The sequence below is a fragment of the Python bivittatus genome, unplaced genomic scaffold (assembly GCF_059951505.1).
Source record: "Python bivittatus isolate LINGU-HERP-01145 unplaced genomic scaffold, Pbiv_v1 ctg000210_np1212, whole genome shotgun sequence".
NCBI lineage: Eukaryota > Metazoa > Chordata > Lepidosauria > Squamata > Pythonidae > Python > Python bivittatus.
The window spans coordinates 4,763,440-4,783,427 of record NW_028277053.1 but is presented as its reverse complement, the minus strand read 5'-3'; the positions used below and the strand labels follow the sequence as shown (position 1 = coordinate 4,783,427).

At 46.6% G+C, this 19,988-nt stretch overlaps 1 protein-coding gene across 1 annotated transcript; it reads left to right on the top strand.

Moving 5' to 3' along the window:
- Nucleotides 1-926: 926 nt before the first annotated feature.
- Nucleotides 927-19,837, top strand: ANP32A (acidic nuclear phosphoprotein 32 family member A). The gene is made up of 7 exons (XM_088139249.1): nt 927-1,129; nt 11,470-11,619; nt 12,979-13,101; nt 15,200-15,401; nt 16,860-16,957; nt 17,167-17,227; nt 18,360-19,837. The coding sequence occupies exons 1-7, from the start codon at nt 1,076-1,078 to the stop codon at nt 18,419-18,421; spliced, it is 750 nt and encodes a 249-aa protein (XP_087995375.1). The 5' UTR covers nt 927-1,075; the 3' UTR covers nt 18,422-19,837.
- Nucleotides 19,838-19,988: the final 151 nt, after the last annotated feature.

The window sequence follows — 19,988 nt, the reverse complement described above, 5'->3', positions numbered from 1 at the left end:
ACTCCCCACTCTTAAGACAGACGCGCTGACCGAGCTGGACGGGGGGGACGCCACGCCACGCCACGCCAGCTGCTGCAGACCCCCGAGGCCCCCCGCGGTTCTCCGTCGCGCCCCCGGACAGGAGGAAAGGCGCCTGCGAGGCCGTCCGTCGTCTCAGCGCCCCGGCTCTCCCGACCATTTCCCGCTCCGGAAGTCCCGGCAGCTCCGGCCTCCTGCATCGGCCTCCCCTCCGACGAGCGCCCCCGCCCAGGCCCCGGCTCCCCGCGCTCAGCCCGCCCGTCACCGCGGTTACCAGGCCCCGCAGCGGCCGGCCCGTCCTCCGTTCGGGGCTCTCCCGAGGGGCGGTCCGGGGGCGGCTCCAAGCCGGAGGCTGCTGCGTCGCTTCGCCAGAGAAGCGGCTGGGGGGCCCGCTCCTCGAGGCGGGCCCCCGCGCCACTCTGCCTTCCCGGCCGAGAGAGCCCCACGAGCTCCGGCCGCAAGCGGGTCTCTCCCGAAGCCGCTCGGCCGTCGCGCGCAGCTGCTCCGTCGCCCGTCCCGCCGCGGCGCCTCAGCCGCTCCGGCGCTCCCCTACGAGGCGGACGGAGGGCTCCGCGGACCGGCAGGCGGCGCCCGGCCCGCCCCCGAAGACTCCCGCCCGCCGCGGCTCAGCCGCGGCCGGCCCGCCGCCGACCATCCACCAGCTCCTTCCGCAGCTCGCGCCGACTGGTCCGCAGCTCCCTCGTTGGAGACCGGGCGGTCCCCCCGCCGGCCTATCGCGCCTTCCCATTGGTGAGCCGCGCGCCGGCCCAGCCTTCCCCGCCCTCCGGTTGGCCTCCTCGCCCGTCCGTCACGCGGGAGCCTTTTCTCGCGGAGCGCCCGCCCCCGCAGCGATCACGTTAGTGTGCGCGCTAGTTGGCCGCGTTGGGGGATTCCGAGTGGAGCTGGTTGAGCGCTCAAAGTCCCTCTTCGCCTCGCGCGCTGGCTTTGGTCGGGGGGGCGGGAGGGGGGGTCGCTGCTGGTGCCACCGGTGTCAATACAAAAGAGGGAGCGGAGCGCGGCGCGGCGGAGCCAGGCAGCCTCCCGCGGAATCGGGGACATGGACATGAAGAAAAGGATCCACTTAGAGCTGCGGAACAGGACGCCCTCCGACGTAAGCCGGCGCGGGGCGGCGGGGGGCTCCGCGGGGGCGGCGGGAGAACCGGGGGCCGCGAGGCGAGGCGAGGCGCGCGGGGGGCCGCTCCGCGGAGCGCCGCGCGGGGGGCGCCGTCCTGCCAGCTGCCGTCGCGGGTGCTGCGCCGCTGCCCTTGAGGTGCCCACGGGGCGCGCGCGCCGCGCGGGCGGCGGTCCGTGCCCGGGGGGCGCGAGGCCGGGGGGAGGGCGCCCCGGTCTCCGGAGGGGGCGGCGGGGCTCGTCGCCCGGGCGGAAGAACGAGAGCGCGCCGCCCAAGCCGGGCCGGCGGCCGAGTTGGCCCCGCGCGCCGGCGGAGTTTGCCCGGAGCGCCCCCCGGGGGTGGGGGTCGCCGGCGAGGGGGCCGCGGCCGCCCGCAAGTTGCGGGCGCCCGCCGGATGGGTCGCCCCTGCGCCGCGGATCAGGCGAGGTTGGCCGGGGAGCCATATTTGCAACTTTGTAGTCCTCATGAACGCGCCCTTTCTCTTCCTCCCCCGCCCCAGATGTGCGGCTGGGGCAGGGCCGGCGGGGGGCGGCGGGGGGCGCGGGCTGCCGCCGATCGCTCGCGGCGGGCCCGGCCCGGCCCGGCCCCGCGCGCCCCAGCCGGAGGGCGGGAGGGGGGAGGGGGCGGCGGCGGCGGCCCCCGCTCGCTCGCTCGCTCGCGCGGGCCGAACTTGGGATGCTGCGGGAGGCTGCCTGGAAGGGAAACTTTGTCCGCGGAGCCACGGCCGGGCCGGGCCGGGCCGGGCCGGCGGCGCTTCTCCGCGGAAGTCGCGCGGGCGGAGGGGCCGCGTCCTCCGCCCAAGGAGAAACTAAGGTTGCGGGGGGCGCCGGGCGCAGCGCGATGGTTCCCGGAGTTGGGGCTTCGCCTGCCGAGCGCGCCCGGCCCCACCCCGGGGACGATGTTTTCCTCCGGCGAGGCGGGGGCCCTTACGTAAGAGCCGGGATCGCGGCGCGGCCCCCGCCCGCCACCTGCCTCCCGCCGAGGCGCCTCGCCGGCCTGCCCGCCTGCCCTTCGCGCGAGGCTGCCTTGCGCCGGAGATGCGGCCGGCGGGGGGGCGGGGAGCCGCCGCGAGGCCAAGCCCGCGCCCCCCCTCCGCCCCCGTTCGCGGGGCGGACGGCGAGGAGGCCGAGGCCGCCGCCGCCGCCGGTCGGGCCCGGACGCCGCGCGGGGCGCGCTCGCCCCCTCGAAGCCGGCCTCCGCCGCCGCGCCAGCCGCACGCCCGCCCCGAAGTAGGACACGGCGCCATCTTTTTCCCCGCCGACCGCAGCGGGAAGAACGGCTGCCGCGGCGGCGAGGGAGTCCCCGGACCGGTCCCTCCCCGGCGGCGGAGGAAATGAAGGGGACGCGGCCTGCCGGGCGGCTTCGCGCTCCTGGCCGGGGCGCGGCGGAAGGCCCCCGCCCGGCGCCTCCCGCGGCTCTCGGGGCGCCCTGCGGAACGCGCGCCCGGATGGCCGCCTTTGCCCCCGCCAGCCGCTCCGCTCCGGGAGGACGGGGGGCGGAGATCGGGCGGCCTCGGAGCCGGGGGCGCTCTGGCCCGCCGCCGCCGCCTTCGCCCAACCTGGCGTGACAGTCGCTCTCCAGGGCTGCCATTTTGTCGCCGGTGTCGCCGACGCGAGGCGCGCGTGCAGATGGGCGCGGGGGCCTTCCTGGGCGGCCGGGCGGCGGCGGGCGTTTCGGCGAGGGGGCCGCGGAGCCCCGCGGCGAGGCGAGGCGGGGGGGGGCGGGCCTGGATAGGCGGGGATGCCCGGGCCCTGCGTTGCGAGGCGGTTCGGTGCACGAGGGCCCTCCGCGGGGAGAGCCCCCCGCCCCAACCCCGGCTAGTCTTCTCCTCCTCCGGCCGCGGTTACCGCCCCCCGACAGGTCGGCTCCTCCGCGTAACAGGCGTTCGCTTGCAGGACCGCGCAAGAGCAGGTACCGAGTGAGGGCAGGTCGCGTTTTCCTTCTCTCCTGTAATGGGCTTTTCCTCACCGGAGGGGAGCCTTGGCGAGGCGAGGCTGTCCTCGGAAGGGCCCCTCTTCTCCGGACTCTTAAATGCTGCAGAAATAACTGACTGCTGTGGCTCCGTTTGTCTTTCCCTCAACAATTCTAGAGCTGTGTAATGTGCATTTGTGGGGGTCGTATTGTGTCGAGATGACTTCACTGTATTCTGTAAACTCCTAGCTTACTTCCTGCTTGATACTTCATTGAGGGACTCAGTTCATAGAGAAGATACGTAGGTACAAAAAGTGGATGGGGGGGGCGGGAAATGCCCCAGTCAGAAGGAAATAGGGAAATTCAGCTATTTAGAACTTTCTTAGAATGTGACTTTTCACACATGGATAATGTAGGTTGATGGTATCAACATTTTCATTTATTACTCTTACGAATTTTGCTAAATCCAAGTATTTACTTTTTACATAAAAGTTGGCCTAAAATGTGTTAAAGCAGCCTAGTTAAATGTTCAATAAAACTTTCATTGAAAATTTTTCCTGGTATTCTTTGTATTGATTATTAGGTTGGAGATTGTTGGGATTTTTTTTACAATAATTAAAAAATGTGTGCAATTAATTAAAAAGAATTGGGTGAACTATAAATCAGCAGGAATATTGACATTCTGAACACAGTTCTCATGTAAATTTTGCTGAAAATCCAGAGGATTGCACTCAGAAGTAAAGCTGAAAGTTGTTACTTAGTCTAGGGCATGATACCTTCTGTGTTAATTCCTGGCTTTGTGGTAAATTGGTGCAGTTCGCTAGTTTGTTTAAAAAAACACGTACCAATTTTGCATCTATTTTACTCATAACGGCTTTCCTCACTCTGATGAGCTTTTCTGAGCTCTTGAGGTTGAAATTTGTCTCTGATTTCCTGGCAGTAAATCTTGTTGAATTCAGTGGGACTTGTTTCTAAGTAGCTGTGAACAGGATTATCCTGTCAGTCTTGTAATCCTGCTGATCTACAAAAGACATTGGTTAATTATATAATGATAAAACAATTGAGGGTGAGATGGGGGTGCAGACTTCCGTGAATGCAAGTAAGGTGCATTCAGGATCACCAAAATCACACGGAGTTTTGTTTTTAAATATGTAATTTCAGATACTTAAATTCTCCTTCTTTCCACCAGGTGGACTCAGAACAGCTCACTACATAAACAACTTGAAAACAAAGCTGTAATGTACCAGAAATTAGTATCAAAACAATATAGCAAACAGCCAGCAAAAGAGATAGCATTGAACATACATCAAGCTCAAAATATTCAGCAAATGGCCTTCAATAGCCTGATTTTTTTCCAAATGTCTGAAAAGGTCTGCTCCAGGTAGAACCTACTTTTATTAAGCACTTGCCTTTCTCTAATGCCCAGGAGATCTGGAAGGGCTCCAGTTCTGGAAGGAGAAACACATGGTGGTCCTTAAGGCATCAAAGTCCCAAGTCATTCAGGCTCACTTGATCTAGTGAGAATGTGATTTCATTCAGAGCTTGATAGGGCATTATGTTTAAGAGCATTTGAAATGTGGTGGGATTGGGAGGCCTTGCCTTCTGCATTCATTTGGGGCTGAGGGATGTGGAGGTTTTCTAGGATTCCCTGTGCCCATCCATTGTGTTTCTGTAGCAACACACTTGTAGCTCAGTGAGATATTAGTGAAAAGTCACCCTGTCATCTCCCATCTTGGGGATGGGTCTGTAACAACAACAAGCTGTGCAGTTCTCAAATTTGTCTGTGGACCTTATTTTGTTAATTTATCTTATCTTTCCTCCATGAATTTAGGGAACTCCTCTAGTTTTTCCCCACAACAGTCCTGTGAAGACTTGAACCTGGGGCTCCCTACTCCCAGTCCATCACTTCAGCCACTTAACCACAGTTTGCAATGTTGTTAAAGAAGGGGGGGGGACCTTTTAGGGCTACTTTCTAGTAGTACAGAAGTAGCTTGTTAGTATTATACTGTTGTTGCAGTGTGTTCCAGATTCTAGTGCAACTGAACATTTTTCTTGCCTCCATATTTTGGGCAGTAGCTTTCTAAACTTAGCCAATGAGTATTCTTTTTTTCCTGGTGCCTCCATCCTGTCTGCATATAGTATGCCTTTTAGTATTTACTAGTTCTGAAGTTGGTGAGTTTAGACATGCCATGTTAGAGCATAAGAAAAAATTATTATTTTGCTTCTGAAAATTACATCCATGTGACTTGGATCCAAATCCAGATTCAACCATATTTTATAGATAGGTGAAAGGAAAGTAAACTCTCTGCTAACTGTTGTCTTTGGAAAATTAATGTAGTCTGAATACATATCTGAATAGGTTCAATCCACTTTTCTTCCAAATAGCAGAGGCCCTCTGAACAGTTCAAAAGTGCAGAAGAAGTGAGCACATTTTCCTGCTACCTTGAAATTCTTATAGAAAGGGGTCTGCTTAGAAACGGACAAAACCAATAAACGTGCCTACATAATTCTCAGAAAACAACCCATATTTCATTAATTTTTAATGTTGAGTATTTGAGGGTGACAGTACCCATGAACAGCAACATAACCTATGATAAAAGACATCAACATTAACAGTGAGAAGATGCAGCAGACTCGACCAAAATTCCCCTGATAAAAAATAACTCATGCTGGATCTTGTTGTAAAGGAGATTTTAGAATAGTAAAAACTAGAAGCCAGCCTGAATTCACTCATTTCTGTAGCAGCGTATGGACTTTCATTGAAGTTCATCTAAAATTGGCAGCTTGATCCATGGGAGGCTGTAATGGTTTGGGATCTAAAATGAAAGTTGTGTCTTCTGTTGGGCGATTCTTCAAGATGTATAAACAGTATGCTTAATTGTCTCATTGTGGCGTAACATTTTTTATAAAATATTTCTAATTCATGCATGGCAACTGTTTGGAGCCTCAAAATTGCACATGGGGTATGTTGGTCGATGTACATGTAAACAATACTCCTTCACACGCTCAGAATCTTTGGAGCAGTTAAGTTTTCTTTCCCCAGCGCCTATACCCTTATTGACCGTGAGGGCTCTTCAGCAGCAGAGCCGCCTGCTTCCTGGAGTCATGGGGGCCAGGCTCCATCCCTGGAGCTTTTCAGGCCAAGGTTGGACAGCCATTTGTCTGGGATGCTCTGAGCATTCCTGCCCTTGATAGGGGGCTGGACTGAAAGACCTCCAAAGTCCCTTCCAACCCTAGGATTCAGTGAGGCCCTGCAAATGCTTACAGCCGCTCTGACAGGTGTTTCTATGGTCAGTCATAGAGTCCTCAGCCTCTCTAGTCCTTGTGAGCCAGAGTGGGAATCGTTTCAAGAGTGCTTTGGCTAACCATAGAGTCCTCACACAGGCTGCCAGAGCAGCTATTCAGGCCACCCAGGTGGAGTCTGTTAGCGGTTGCATTGCAGAAACAGCAACAGCAGAGGCAGAGTAGGGTAGGAGGGAGGAAGAAGCACAAACCCCACAGTTGTTGCGGAACAGGCTTTTACAAGCAGAGGCAAGCTGTGGGTTGCCTGTGCCTGATCTCAGTGAGCGGCATGGCATGGAGGGGGGATCAGGTGCCCTTGTCCTTCCCCAGACTGATTCTGGCAAACAGTTTTATAGGCTATGACAATTTTGAAGGACCAAGAAGTAGGCCTTAGCCTAGAGAAGAGGCGGAGCAGCCAATTAGCTTATAGTGCACCAGTGGCTACCCAGGGGTGTTTAAACGCAGACTCTGGTTTATATGCTGCTTTGATGCTCTTAAAGGTGGCTGGTAGCATTAGAATGTTATTGCTAATAATTAGATTTGAACCCTTCCGTAGCATCCACCCTTACAGGCTGACATGTATTGATTGCATTGGGCTCTCAAGTCCAACCCATTGCTTGAGTGTAGAAATCCAAATTAAAACATCCCTGATGGTGTCTGGTATCTGCTCATACTCAGTAAAGGAGATCCTGTCATCCCCTTTGGTAATGGCTCTTGTCAACCTACTCTTAGTAGTTTTCTTTCCTGACAGTCAGTTGGAATTACAGTTATTGTAACTTATATCCATTCCTTCAGAATGATAGAGAAGTCACAAGCTTCTGAGTGACAACCTTTCAACTGTTTGAAGAGTGCTATTAAATTTTCCCTTGTCTTCTCTTTTTAAAGCTATTAACAGTTGTTTTAATTTCTCTTCGTGTGATTTAGTTTCTAGTCTCTCCATTCTCAGTCTCTCTCTCTGATCCTGTTACAGTTTTTATGGACCCTTTTTTAACTGTGGTGCCCAAAACAGGGCTCAGGACTCAGGTGCTTTTATTAATATAAGCTAAAATTACACTTGACTTTTTCTTTACAACCCTGTCATACTGCTGACTTGAAGTCAGTTTCCAAGCAGCTACTATTCCAAGATCTTTTTCCAGCCTAGTATCTGTTTTCTTCTGTCTTCCCACTCAGTACTATGTAATTGGCAAATATTATAAGCATTCCCTCGATCCTTTCATCTAACTTACTAATCATGTTACAGAGTATGGGACCCAATACTTTGGGAAGTTTCTACTGGACTTTGGCACTTCACTTTCACTTCACTCCCTCCAATTTGCTGGGGGAGAATTCATGTCTGTTTATTAAATAAAGATTTCAAGCCAGATATGCATCTGCTAAATTGTCAGTTTATCCAGAGAAGATTTAACTAGCTTGCTAATCATAATGTCATGGAGTATTTTGTCAAACACTTCACTGAAATCAAGATATATTACTTCTAAATTTCCACAATCTATGTAAGCTACATAATCAGAAAAGGAGTTAAGATTAATCTTGCAAGATTTACTCTTTTTAAATTTTTTTGTTGGGCACTTTGAAGAAAATATGTAAACATATACAAAAGAGAATACAACAAATAAATAAAAGAATATAATATAGATAAATAAACCAGGGGTTTTAAAAAGTTGTGGAGGTTATAGCCATCATGAAGGTTACAGCTTTTCAATATATAATCAATTAGTTGTAAATAGTCAAAATATATATCACATCACATTAAAGGATAAAAAAAATCACTATTCAGCTAAAAATTAATACTAAGAACCATGGTCAACACAATATAAATCACTCAATGGAATTATATACTGTAGTAAGTTCAGTCTATATTGCTAAAAATCTATTGTGATTTAGGTATTACGTAAAATTGAATATAGATTCTATGCATAAAGCCAAATTTTGTGTATGGTACCAATCCATGTATTAGATTATAGTCTGAGAATGATTTCAAGCTGAAATCTGTCAAATTTGCTTTTAAGGTACAAAGTTATTCCAGACTTCAAAGCATATTCCCACAACTTGATTAGCCAATTCTTCCACTGAAGGGATCAGACAATTTTCCAGTAAGAACATATAGTATCCTTGTAGCAGTTATCATATATGGAACTAATTCAGTATACTTTGAAGTTTAATAGGAGTATTGTAGGTTAAAATGGAAATTCAGCTTTTAAGATTTGTTCCATACTGTTGTAAATTGTTTTTCCAGAATTGTTGAGCTTTACAGCATAATCACCAAATATGAAAAAATGGTCCAACTTGCTCATTCCACTTCCAGCATTTTTTAGAATGAGTTGTCCATTTTGGCTATCAAAACTGGGGTAAAATACCAACAATAAAACATTGTACAGCAGTTTTCTCTGAGTATAATGTTTGGAGTAAATTTAATGTTTTTCCATTGAAATTCTTATTGTTGCATCTCTGTTACTGTATTCAAGTTGTGCATCCATTTAATCCTACAGTTTTTGACCTATTTGGTTTCTGACTCATACTTCACCAGCAATTTGTAATAAGGCCCAGCAATTGCTTCTCTAAGTTACATATTACAAGATTTTCAAATTCAATCTAATATCTCATTTCCCTCTTGTTTTTGCAATTCTTTTTGATTCTGTGTTACATATAGATACTGAAGTCAATCAGGTAAACTAGACCATTGTGAAGTAAGAATTTGAAATTATTTTCTCTTTGCAAGATTTACTTATTAATAAGACAATCTGAACAAATTGTTAACTCTATAACTGGGCTGACTTCAAGTAATGACCGCACTGTTTTCAAGGTGTTTACAGATCTAATAACAAAATGAAAAATTCAAGAAAGCAAAATTTTGAAATAACATGAAATTTGCATGCTCTGGAAATGAAGAATAGAATATGAACATCTTCATGGACAGTTCAATTTAATTAATAGAAAAGTCAAGGCCACAAAATAGATGAGCAAGTCAACTGTAGATGGAAGCCATAAAATGAAGAGTATCTTAACTTCCTAATCAGAGCTGATGGCTTCCCAGCTATGCATATTCTCTGTTCCTCTGGATCAGCAAGATCGGAAAAGGGCCATACTGGGACCTTGTAGCTTTCCAGGCATCCTGCATTCCATGCTCGTGCTTTTTCCACCTCCAGCAGCAAGGACCATGACACTCAGATCCCTCTGCCTACAGCAGTGTTGTCCAAACTTGGCCACTTTAAGATGAGTGGACTTCAACTCCCAGAATTCCCCAGCCAGCATGATCTAGAGCAGTGTTTCTCAACCTTGGCAACTTGAAGAGGTGTGGACTTCAACTCCCAGAATTCCCCAGCCAGCCATGCTGGCTGGGGAATTCTGGGAGTTGAAGTCCACACATCTTAAAGTGGCCAAGGTTGAGAAACACTGATCTAGAGCCTTTGGAGACCACTCAGAGGCCATAGCTAATTCAAAGTGTGGCTACCTGATGGTTGAATGGCCAGTCCTGGTTCAGCAGAAGCACACCATTGGCCACCAGTTGGTTTCCAGATACAGCTGAAAGTGCTGGTTATCTTCTATTTTTATGGGACTACTAATTCTGGGAGTTGAAGTCCACTCATCTTAAAGTGGCCAAGTTTGGACAACACTGGCCTAGAGGAACAGAAATGGGTACTGGACAGCTGGGAGCATATATTGCCAGTTTAGAGTTGGACAGTTGCTCTATCTGAGAGCATGCCCGTACTGTGCACTATGATGGCTTAAAGGGAGTTTGGTCTTCTCTCCCCCCCTCCCATTGCTATTCAGTTACTCTCCAAATATCTTTTGCTGAGATAGCACATAGGCCCTCACTCAGCTGATGGCAGCGCAGCCCTCTGGTTTTCATGAAAGACAATGGAGGGAGAATCATATTCCTGCAAAGCATAGAGTTAATTGCTGCTGTTTGTTTGTTTGTTTGTTTTTCCAATTCTAATATTTATTAATGTATTCCATTTATATACTATCTGATTCAATATGGATTTTACAAAAGTGAGATGCATGCAAGAAGAGCCAAGTCCCAGGCATTTTATGTTCCTGAAAAGATGCGAGTCTTCTGTCTGTTAGTGTTAGTACCTTGATAATTCTGAAATGCAGAAGACGAAAGGTGAGGACTGACCTGACATACAGAATGGCAAACTTAAGTGAAAACGCTGAAGTTCCAGAGAAACCAGTTCGTGAAATTAGTTTTGAGTTCAACAAAAGAACAAAATTCCAGGATTTAGCGCTATGGCAAGAAGTGGAGGTCTGTACTTTCAAAAAAGCTGAAAAAGAGCAGGAGAGGCTGAGAAGTGGCCCAGCTAACTAACGATTTTGTTCAATTGTACTCTGAACTGCAACAGAGTTTTCTTTCCGAATGATCGAACAGCTCTCCCTTTCAAAACGCATTTGGAATTCCTTTCCGTTAATTTCAATGTGTTTGGAGTTACAGCATTACCAGCATCAGCAGTTCAGCTAGGGGAGGAAGAGGGCTGTGTCATATTCATGATTCACCTTTCTTCCAGGAGTACAAGAGACAGCAAGCATGGGAGAATTCTTTGATTTTATTGCCATAACAATTGGGTTGGAAAACTGTTGCTGAGAAAGCATAGCTGGCCTAAAAACACATATTTTTTAACCCAGCAAAGATAGTCCAAGTCAGTATTCCACCCAGTTAATACTCACCAGTGTGTCAGTTTAGGCCCATTTGCTATTTTACACGATGGGCCTTAATAAATACAGAGTGGAACATTGGTCAGTGGCCGGAATTGAGCTGAATTGAAATAAATATGAATTATTCCACCTTTACACAGTGACTCTGCTGTAGCCTGAAGCTTTCATGCAATTCTGTAGTCACTTTGAAACTTAGACTTTTTAAATTCAGTGGGACTTAACTCCCAAATACTGTAGATAGGTGTCGGTTTGAAGCCAGCGTAGAAAAGATCAGCATGAGCTGGTCAAGGCCTCTGTAGAATCTTATGAAGCCTATGTAAGCTAGTCTGATAAATTAAATGCAGAATTATTTCTTGGAAAGTCCAATGGTTGTAGACACTGGTGCCATTCCTACTTCTGATGGTTGTAACTAAGGGTGATTTAACCTGAAAATGATACGACTAAACCTTATTTTATTTAACTTCTATCTTCAGGTAAAAGAACTTGTTCTTGACAACTGCAGGTCAAATGAAGGAAAAATTGAAGGCCTCACAGATGAATTTGAAGAGCTGGAACTATTAAGTACAATCAATGTAGGCCTCACCTCAGTTGCAAACTTACCAAAGTTAAACAAACTTAAGAAGGTATGTAGATGTCCAATCCTTGCTATTTTATGAAGAAAAACAGGACTTTTCAAATAATTACTTATGTAAAAGTTCATTGAACCCAATGTTGAATGGAGGTTTCTGTGTGACAAAATAGTAAAGCAAAGCTGTGGATCTTTGTTAATAAAGGTGGTATAATCTAATGGTGAAGTGTAAAGTGCAAAAATTTCCTAACATTTCTAATTTTTGTTTATAAGAGCTCTGCAATTTGTACCCTCCTTTTACGTATGCTGCTCTCGAACTGACTGCCAGTTCTGTCTCATTTGATAGCTCAGGTTATCATGCAGGTTTAGAAGATGGCAGAGCTACTGGCTGTCCCTGCCCACCATCAACTCCTGTTCTTCCTTGGTAGCATTTTCTTGGCCAAGCCAAAACTACTTCACCTTTGGAACCATCCTGACTCTTTGCTGATGATGCCCAGCTGCCCCATTGCTTCCTTTTTCTCACTCTGTGTTCAAAATTTGTTTCCTCTTCATTGCTAAGTTTGAAACCATTGGCTCTGCCTGCCCTCACGCTTTGGTTTCATTGCCCTTCCTCCAGCAGCCTTTTGCTTTTCTCCCCACCTCGCTGGAGGTGTTAATTCAGCTGCTTTCTTTGTCAGTGTCTCTCTGCTCTGCATGTGGTTCTCCATGCTTCTTTATCACATCCCCTCATTTCCCATATATCCTTTCTTTCACCATTCTGCCTTCCTTTCTGCTCCATAATTGCTCTGTGGCTTTCCTTGTTCTCTTATTGGGAATGAGTGACTGACTGACTGACTGACTGATCGATCATCTCACATCTCACCTTCTCTCTCCAGATGTTGCCTGTTTAGCTTTATCTTGACTTCCAGGTGCTATATTTGTCCCCTGTCTTGGCTTTCCTTTGTCCAGCTGTTTTGATGCCCATCAATGTAATTCCCTCATCCCACCATTGGCTCCCAGTCCATTTCTGGATTCAGCACAAGCTCTGTGACTTCACCTCCAAAACCTTTCGCAGGCGCGCTCTCGTCTCCAGGCTCCCTCTCCTCTTTTGTTCTTTTTCGCTTCTTCAGTTCTTCACTTTCTCCAAGCACCTTTGTGACACCACTGTTTTAACTTCCTTCAAAATCTCTCTTAAACCCTTTGCATCTGGAACAACGGCATATAGCTTCTAGATTGATTCATTCTCTTTGGGGGGATCCGGGTGGAATTTCAGATTGTTGGTGCCTCAGAAAAGGGATGTGTCCTCTGTGAGGTGACATATGTGCAAGGATAGGTCTTTACTACAGATACTGAAGAGCAAATGCTATATAATTCTAAGATATTAATAACATAGTTGTGGGGGTCTTTTTAATTGGATCAGTATTTATCTCCTCAGCTCGAATTAAGTGACAACAGAATCTCAGGAGGACTGGAAGTATTGGCAGAAAAGTGTCCGAACCTCACACATCTAAACCTAAGTGGCAACAAAATAAAGGATCTTAGTACAATAGAACCTCTGGTGAGTCCATGCAGACTTCTTAAGTAACGACTGATTATCAGTTTTGGATACCCCTGAGGTGGTTATTGTAGCTGCACATTCACCTTTGCCTCCCACCCTGCACCCTCTTTTGCCCTTCCTGCTTGCTCCTGGCTCCTGCCTGCTCCTCAGCTCCGTCTGTCCCCTGGCCCCTTCACAGACCACCTGCAGTGCCCAAGTGACCAAGGAGTCTGGGTTTCTTAATCACACCTTGCACTGTGTCCCACCCTTGACTGCCTTTAATTATGTCTCCTGAGGCCTACCGCATTCCTGAGCGGTAAAAAAGCCTGTAAGCCAGAAGATGAAATGGGCAAAAGATATGTAGTATAAACTCAAGTACTTTAAAGGCAATTTCAGTCACCCTTGCATTTTTATGGCCCTTCCTTTCCCCACAAAAAAGAGCAAATTTCTGTATTTTTCAGTGGAGTAGGAGACATTTCCAAATTAGCTCAGGGTATGTTCCCCTGCTCTGCACTTTTGTGTCCCTTGGCTGCGTAGTCTTCATACTGGTGTTGCATTTTTAAAAGATTCTTGTGGTTTTCCATAGTTCCTTCAGTTTGCCAGGTAGTGTTTTCCCCCTTTCCCTCCTTTTTGTAAACTTAAAAGAGTAGTTTCCTTAACCCTTCACATTTCTAGACATTTCCATAGAAACAATTTCTGTGGACGAGCCAGAAAATAAAGGAGGGCCATAGAAACATGGAGAGCTTCAAGTGAGGTGGCAGGTCAGGATGGGGCGACGCCTCTTCTGAACATAGAAGCTGAAGGAAGGACAGTGGCCATCCCCCAAACTGGGGTGCCACTATTGTCCTCCTTTTCCAATCCCTGTGAATAGCTGGACTGAAATGTGACTAACATTGTGACAGGCAACGTTTTCAGGTCTGCTTGTGGCCTCCAGATAGCACACTGTCACACTTCGTTTGCAGCATGTGTGTCGTTCTGCTGAGAGTCAACATGGTTTAAAACCAAAAGTATACAAGCAAAAAGGTGATAAAAGATGGAACAATAAAACTCTGGTACTGCGTGGTGCGTTTGGCAGCCTCTTCCCCTTCGAATGGGAGTGAGCATTTCCATTATTTTAATCTAATAGAAGCCCTTTCAGTGCTGACACGAATAGATAAGAGACTTCAGTATTTGGTATTTGTATCTGGTACGCACTGATATTTGAGCATAGTATGTGTCAGGCCTAGCCCAAGGAACTCCAAGAAACCATGCCAATTCAGTCCAGCTATGTTTATTAGCTACAACCTCTAGCAAGAATCTTCCCAGACTCAAACCCCATTTCCCAAAGTCCTCCAGCCACAACAGTGTGAATTCCTCAGGGAGGTGCCAGTCTCATCCTCTCGCGGTTCTGGCGAGCTAAGAAAATGTTTGTCTCCCTGAGCTCGGCCTTCATAATTCCATTCTATCACAGTATGAAACCTATTTTTCCACCATAAGAGCCCCCCTGTGGGGTAGGTTGGGCTGACAAGAGTGACACTGGCCCAGTCATCCCGTGAGCTTCTGTGGCTGAAGGTGGCCTTGAACCTGGGTCTCCCTGTTCCTACTCCCAACATCACAGACATTGCACCACACTGGCTTTCATAATAATAAATGCTATGGTATGTTACTCTTTCCTGCCTTTATTTATGGCTTGACAAGGGAGTATCTGCAGAATTGGTTGTAGGTTTCTGCATCTCCTTCTGGTAGTTGTCTAAAGAGATGATGTCTGTAGTCTGGAAACAAACAGGAGAAGGCTTCCTTCATGAGATTTAAAATTCTTGGTACACCTTGACATGATCCAGCCAGTGTTTGTTCATTCTTGGGCTTTAGACAGCTGTCTTGCAAAGACTGCCTGTGGCTTTAAGTGAAACTTAAATCCAGCCCACCTGAATGTGGCTACCTCCAAGACCTCTTGTAGGCCAATTCTGATCCTCCCCAAATGGGCATGTTGTGAGTTCTTGGTCACTAGATTGAGACAATCTCTCTGCTTAAGAAAACTTTTGATTACATATTTGGAAGCTAGAGTTTGTAATAATTTGCTTTGTTATAATTCTGGCACAGTGCTGAGGGTTGGAAATGAACCCCTTCCTTTGTCTTTCAGGAGAAGTTAGAAAACCTGAAGAGTTTAGATCTTTTCAATTGTGAGGTCACTAACTTGAATGACTACAGAGACAATGTCTTCAAACTTCTCCCTCAACTCACATATCTGGATGGCTACGATCGAGACGATAAAGAGGCCCCTGATTCGGATGCAGAAGGCTATGTGGAAGGCCTAGATGATGAAGAGGAGGAGGAGGAGGATGGTGTGTGACCTTGATCGCTAGCTTGAGGTTGACTCCCAAGAACAAAACTCCATATCTTTGTCCTATTTGATGCAGTGAAACTATTCACAGAATAATCTATAGCAGTTCATGGCACTCCAGTTTGCCCCGGAGGCGGGAGACAGAATGAATCCTGAAAAATTCCTGGATTCCAGTGCCCTCCACTTCTCCTTGCCACCAGATAGGATGAATATTGGCATCTTGCACTGGAATGGTGGGGTAAACATATAAGGGGACCACTGAATATCAGAGGTAGCACCTAAATGTTGATTCTACTCCTCTTTAAACGTATTGGAAACACAACTCCTGGATATGATAATGGCCACTCTTACAGAATGCTTTCAAGAGGATTATAATAAATTGGACGAAGAGAAGCCAGAAAAAACCACCAATGATGTACATCCTGATTCTAAGTTTCCAACAGGTTTCAGGCATGACTCCTGTTGAAAATCAGTGACTACTCAAGTAGATGGACCCCTTTGGATCCAATACAAAGGGTGGTTCTTACATTCATGCTCTCTTTGGTATCGTAGATCCCTTTGCCGCAATCCTAGATGCAGGGCTTTAGCTGCATGCCATGTCACACATTGCAGAGGTGTGCAGCATGTAGCTAAGGAACCATTGGTGATTGACCTTGGGATTGTGGGAACCCTATCCTCATTTTGCAGTTAAGGTTAATGGAGAGGCAGTTTCATTGCAGGTCAGTTATCTCTGAAAGGTTAGAGCTAGAAATAAAGTTGACAAATGAAAAATATGCAAATAATAGAAATGTAAGCATTAATTAAGCTAAACTTCAGAAATATTTGGAACTGACCCTCACTTCTTTTCTCAAATGTTCCACTTGATGACAAAAGCAAGTGTTTTTGCTTGTTTTAAATATATTTAGCTGGTTTGGGGCGTTTCCCCTTCAATTTGCCTCTGGTGAGAGTGTCAGAGCTACATATGCTCTGTTTGCTGAACTTCCTTTGTCTTCCTTTTGAGTGTCCTAGAAGCAACTTTGATCATTGCCAGAGACAGAATATTTATTTGTTTCTTTATCTCATTAAATACTTCTCTCCTGCCTTTGGGGCCCATCTCCTTTTTGAGCACAAAATGCCTTGCATAGCCCTTGGATCCCCAGTGTAGGCTCCGGTTGATCTTAATCTCTTAGATGCAGAGTACAGACACTTAATTGGTAGCCCCAACTTTGAATCAAGATAGCTAAAGGAGGGTGAGTGGGAGAATGGGAATCTGGTATTTCTGTACTTGCTCAGTGCTACCCTCCTTTATTCCTCCTGCAAAAGTTCAGGGCTTGATCCTGCTCTGAATGCAATGTTGCTCTTGCACTTTATGGCCTGGGACAGACCAAGCAAAGATTTGGGAGCCCACAAGAAGATAGGATGGATTCCTCTCAGTGGATCAGGTGATAAACTGGCTTGATTTTTTCTTTTGTTTTTATAGAAGAGGAATATGATGAAGAGGCTCAGTTAGGGGACTATGAATTGGAGGAAGAGGAGGAAGAGGAAGGAGAAGAGGAGGATGTGAGTGGAGAAGAGGAGGTAAGAATGTAATAATTGAGGATGAGAAATCAGCTGCAGGCATCTTGCTTTGGAGTGAAGGGTGGTGGGATCTGTGATCAGCTAGAGCAGATAATTGTGTCATATCCAAGTGTTTGTCACGGCATTTCTTCTTCCAAACCAAAGTAGCTTTTCCAGTTTAGACAAATTCTAGACTGCAATAAAACACATTTGCCTTTTCTGTTTTGCAGGAGGATGAAGAGGGTTATAATGATGGTGAAGTAGATGATGAAGAGGAGGATGAAGAAGCTGGTATGTGCAGAACAAACCTTGGGAAAACCTCTGCCCTCCTTTAAAGGCTGAATTGTGACAGATCTGAGAGGTTGAAGGTTGCACCGGGATGGGGTTACATTCTTGAACTGGAACCAGGGAGGCCAGGTTCAGATCATCCCTCAACCAGAGAGCTTGCTTGGTGATCCTAAGCTTGCCTCTCCCCATCAGCCAACCCCTCCCTCAGAGGGAAGTTCTTATGGGGAGAAAATTAGGAGAGGCTTCCATAGAAGATGCCTTGAGCTCTTAAGAGGAAAAGTGAGATACACAAGACCTGCAGCTGCTCTTTGGTGGGACCAGGAACTTCTTCAGAGAAAAGTTAGTTTATTTATTGACTACAGGGCTTATAGGCTGGTCTAGTCAACCAACTCCTGAGCAGCCTACAACTCTCCAATATGCAGCTGGAATTAAAACAAACAAATATCAAACAAATTAATGCCAACACCTTACATTATAATTGCATAAAACTGAGAGTCATATTCAGCACAGTCAAAAACCAGTCCATCATCTAGAGGTTTCTTCTTGACATGAGTGGCTGCTAAATTCAGACAATAGTCTCTATGTCACTTCTTATGTTCTGAAAGAAAACCATGTTTAAAATTAAAAGCGTAAAAAATAGTCCATAAAGGCTATTTTTGGGTTCTGGGTTAATATTTTCTGGGTTAATGTTTTCATTTCACCCCTCTTCTTTGTACATATTTTATGTGGGGAAATGGTGCACTGCTTTTAATGCTTAGCTAACAAGTTTCAACCACTGTGTGCCCCCGGTACTACAAAGGTTGTGGAGTGAAACTTTACTCCCCATGTCCCACCAGAAAGTGGGAGTGGAGGGGTGCTGCTGAATCTGGCTGGTGGTGGAAGCTGCTTCGCTCATGGCTGCCCTGGCCTTTGCCCACGTAGAAATCACGCTAAACATCAGTAGGTCGGATGTGGGGTGTGAGGACTTCCTCACTTTGCAACACTTTGCCCTGACCAGAGAATCTCTCCTGTAGGAGGAGTAACAGCAGGCAGGGTTGCACATGGTCAGGCATCAGACCTGCGGGGAGGGGGGGGTAGTTTGCAAGCCAAAGAAATGGTCCCCTCATTCTGACCCTGCAACCCCTTGCTTTCACAGATGAAGCACGGGGAGAGAAGAGAAAACGAGAGGCCGATGATGAAGGCGAGGAGGAGGATTAAATGCGACGTAATCTGTTTTGGGAGAAAATAAGTTTCCTATTGTGATTTGACTGTTTATACCCTGTATTTTCACCCCTTCTCACCCCCTCCCTGGAATGTAATGTTGCTGTGAGATCAAGAAGGAAATGCTTAATTTTGTGGGCAAGGGAATTAAAATAACGTTTTTAAAAAAAAACTGCCGCTCAAACTGCTACATTTTGTTTCTGAAAAATTTATTTTATCTGTTATTCCTGTTCATGCAATAGCAAATAGAATGCAAGAGATAAGTTTGTTTTTCTTGGAGTGGCTCATCCTGGACTCTTTGGATTTTTTAAAAAAAGTTTTTTAAAAATAAATATGAGCCAGAAGATTTCCACAATGATTCAAATTGATGGCCGGAATGGGGAGGGGAGAGGGATAATTGGGCCCGAGGACTCAGTGGCTTCCTTTTTTCCTTTTTGCCAGTTTATGAGGATATTGTAAGTCTTTCTTTCTTCTCTTCTGGATGCAGCAAAATTGGCCGTGGGAGCATTCCAGCCGCCGCCGCCACAGCAGGGGTGCAGCAGCATCTTGATAAACAAAGTGTTTTCTTGTTACCTGTTTTGTGAATGGCTGCCGTTCCCAGAAACCCCTTTTCTTCCACTTCCTATCGGTAACATTTACTTGGCTGTTTGTAAATAGTGACCAAATATGTAATTTCTCTCTTTCTCTCTTTCCTTTTTATTTGGTTTGTGGGGGTGACTTTGCAAATTTTTATTTTAAAAAATCTTGTAGAGCACGGCTCCCTTGGTAAGCTCTCCTTGCATGGGAACTGCTCAAGAATATGGCAGGATTCTTGTTCAGCTCCCATTCCCTGTTGGCTTGTATTCTGGCTATTAAGGGAGTATAGAACAGTTCTCTGTAAACGGCAGTCATGGAAATATCTATAAATATATATAAAAAGTGTTCCTAATTTCCTGAGTTAACTGGTGAATTGCATTTGACAGTTGTAATAAAAAAAGAAAATGTTTGAACCCTTTTAACTAAGGTGTGTACTATTTTGGTCTGTAAAATACTATATATAAAAATATATTAACACCTCCTTGATATTAAGTGATGAGAATCTGTTTCCACTTGTGCTCTACAGTACTCTGAAGATTTTTGCAAATCCTTTAAATACCAGAGAGGACAATACTGGATGCGCAGACCAGTCGGGTCTCTTTTCATACACTCAAGCATGGATTGCTGATAGAAAAGTTGTATTTTCTTAAAAAGTCAGTAAATTGACTGCAAAGTACCTAGTTGAATGTACAGATTTAATTTCATGTCCCTCTTCAAAAAGAGCATTAGAAGTGACTTGTATTTTCTAGTCAGTATCTCATCTGTATATAAACAAACACAACCATTGCTCTCTTCCCTCTTGCTCCCCAAAGAGCCAAACTTTTTGAGTTTTATGTCTTTGTTAATTATGAATTTCAATAAATCTTTTTATACAATTTTTTCCTGTGGCTTATTGCAGTAAATGGGCCACGTGGGAATCTGCTGCTTGATTTTAAAGAGTTTTTTTCTTAAGAACAAACTTGTAATTATTTTAGCAATCTTTAAAACA

Excerpts from the sequence above, each read along its gene's own strand:
- ANP32A (XM_088139249.1), top strand. The coding sequence starts at position 1,076 with ATGGACATGAAGAAAAGGATCCACTTAGAGCTGCGGAACAGGACGCCC. Across the intron at positions 15,402-16,859 it reads AGAGGAGGAGGAGGAGGATG|AAGAGGAATATGATGAAGAG; the intron begins GTGTGTGACCTT and ends TTGTTTTTATAG. Across the intron at positions 17,228-18,359 it reads AGAGGAGGATGAAGAAGCTG|ATGAAGCACGGGGAGAGAAG; the intron begins GTATGTGCAGAA and ends TTGCTTTCACAG.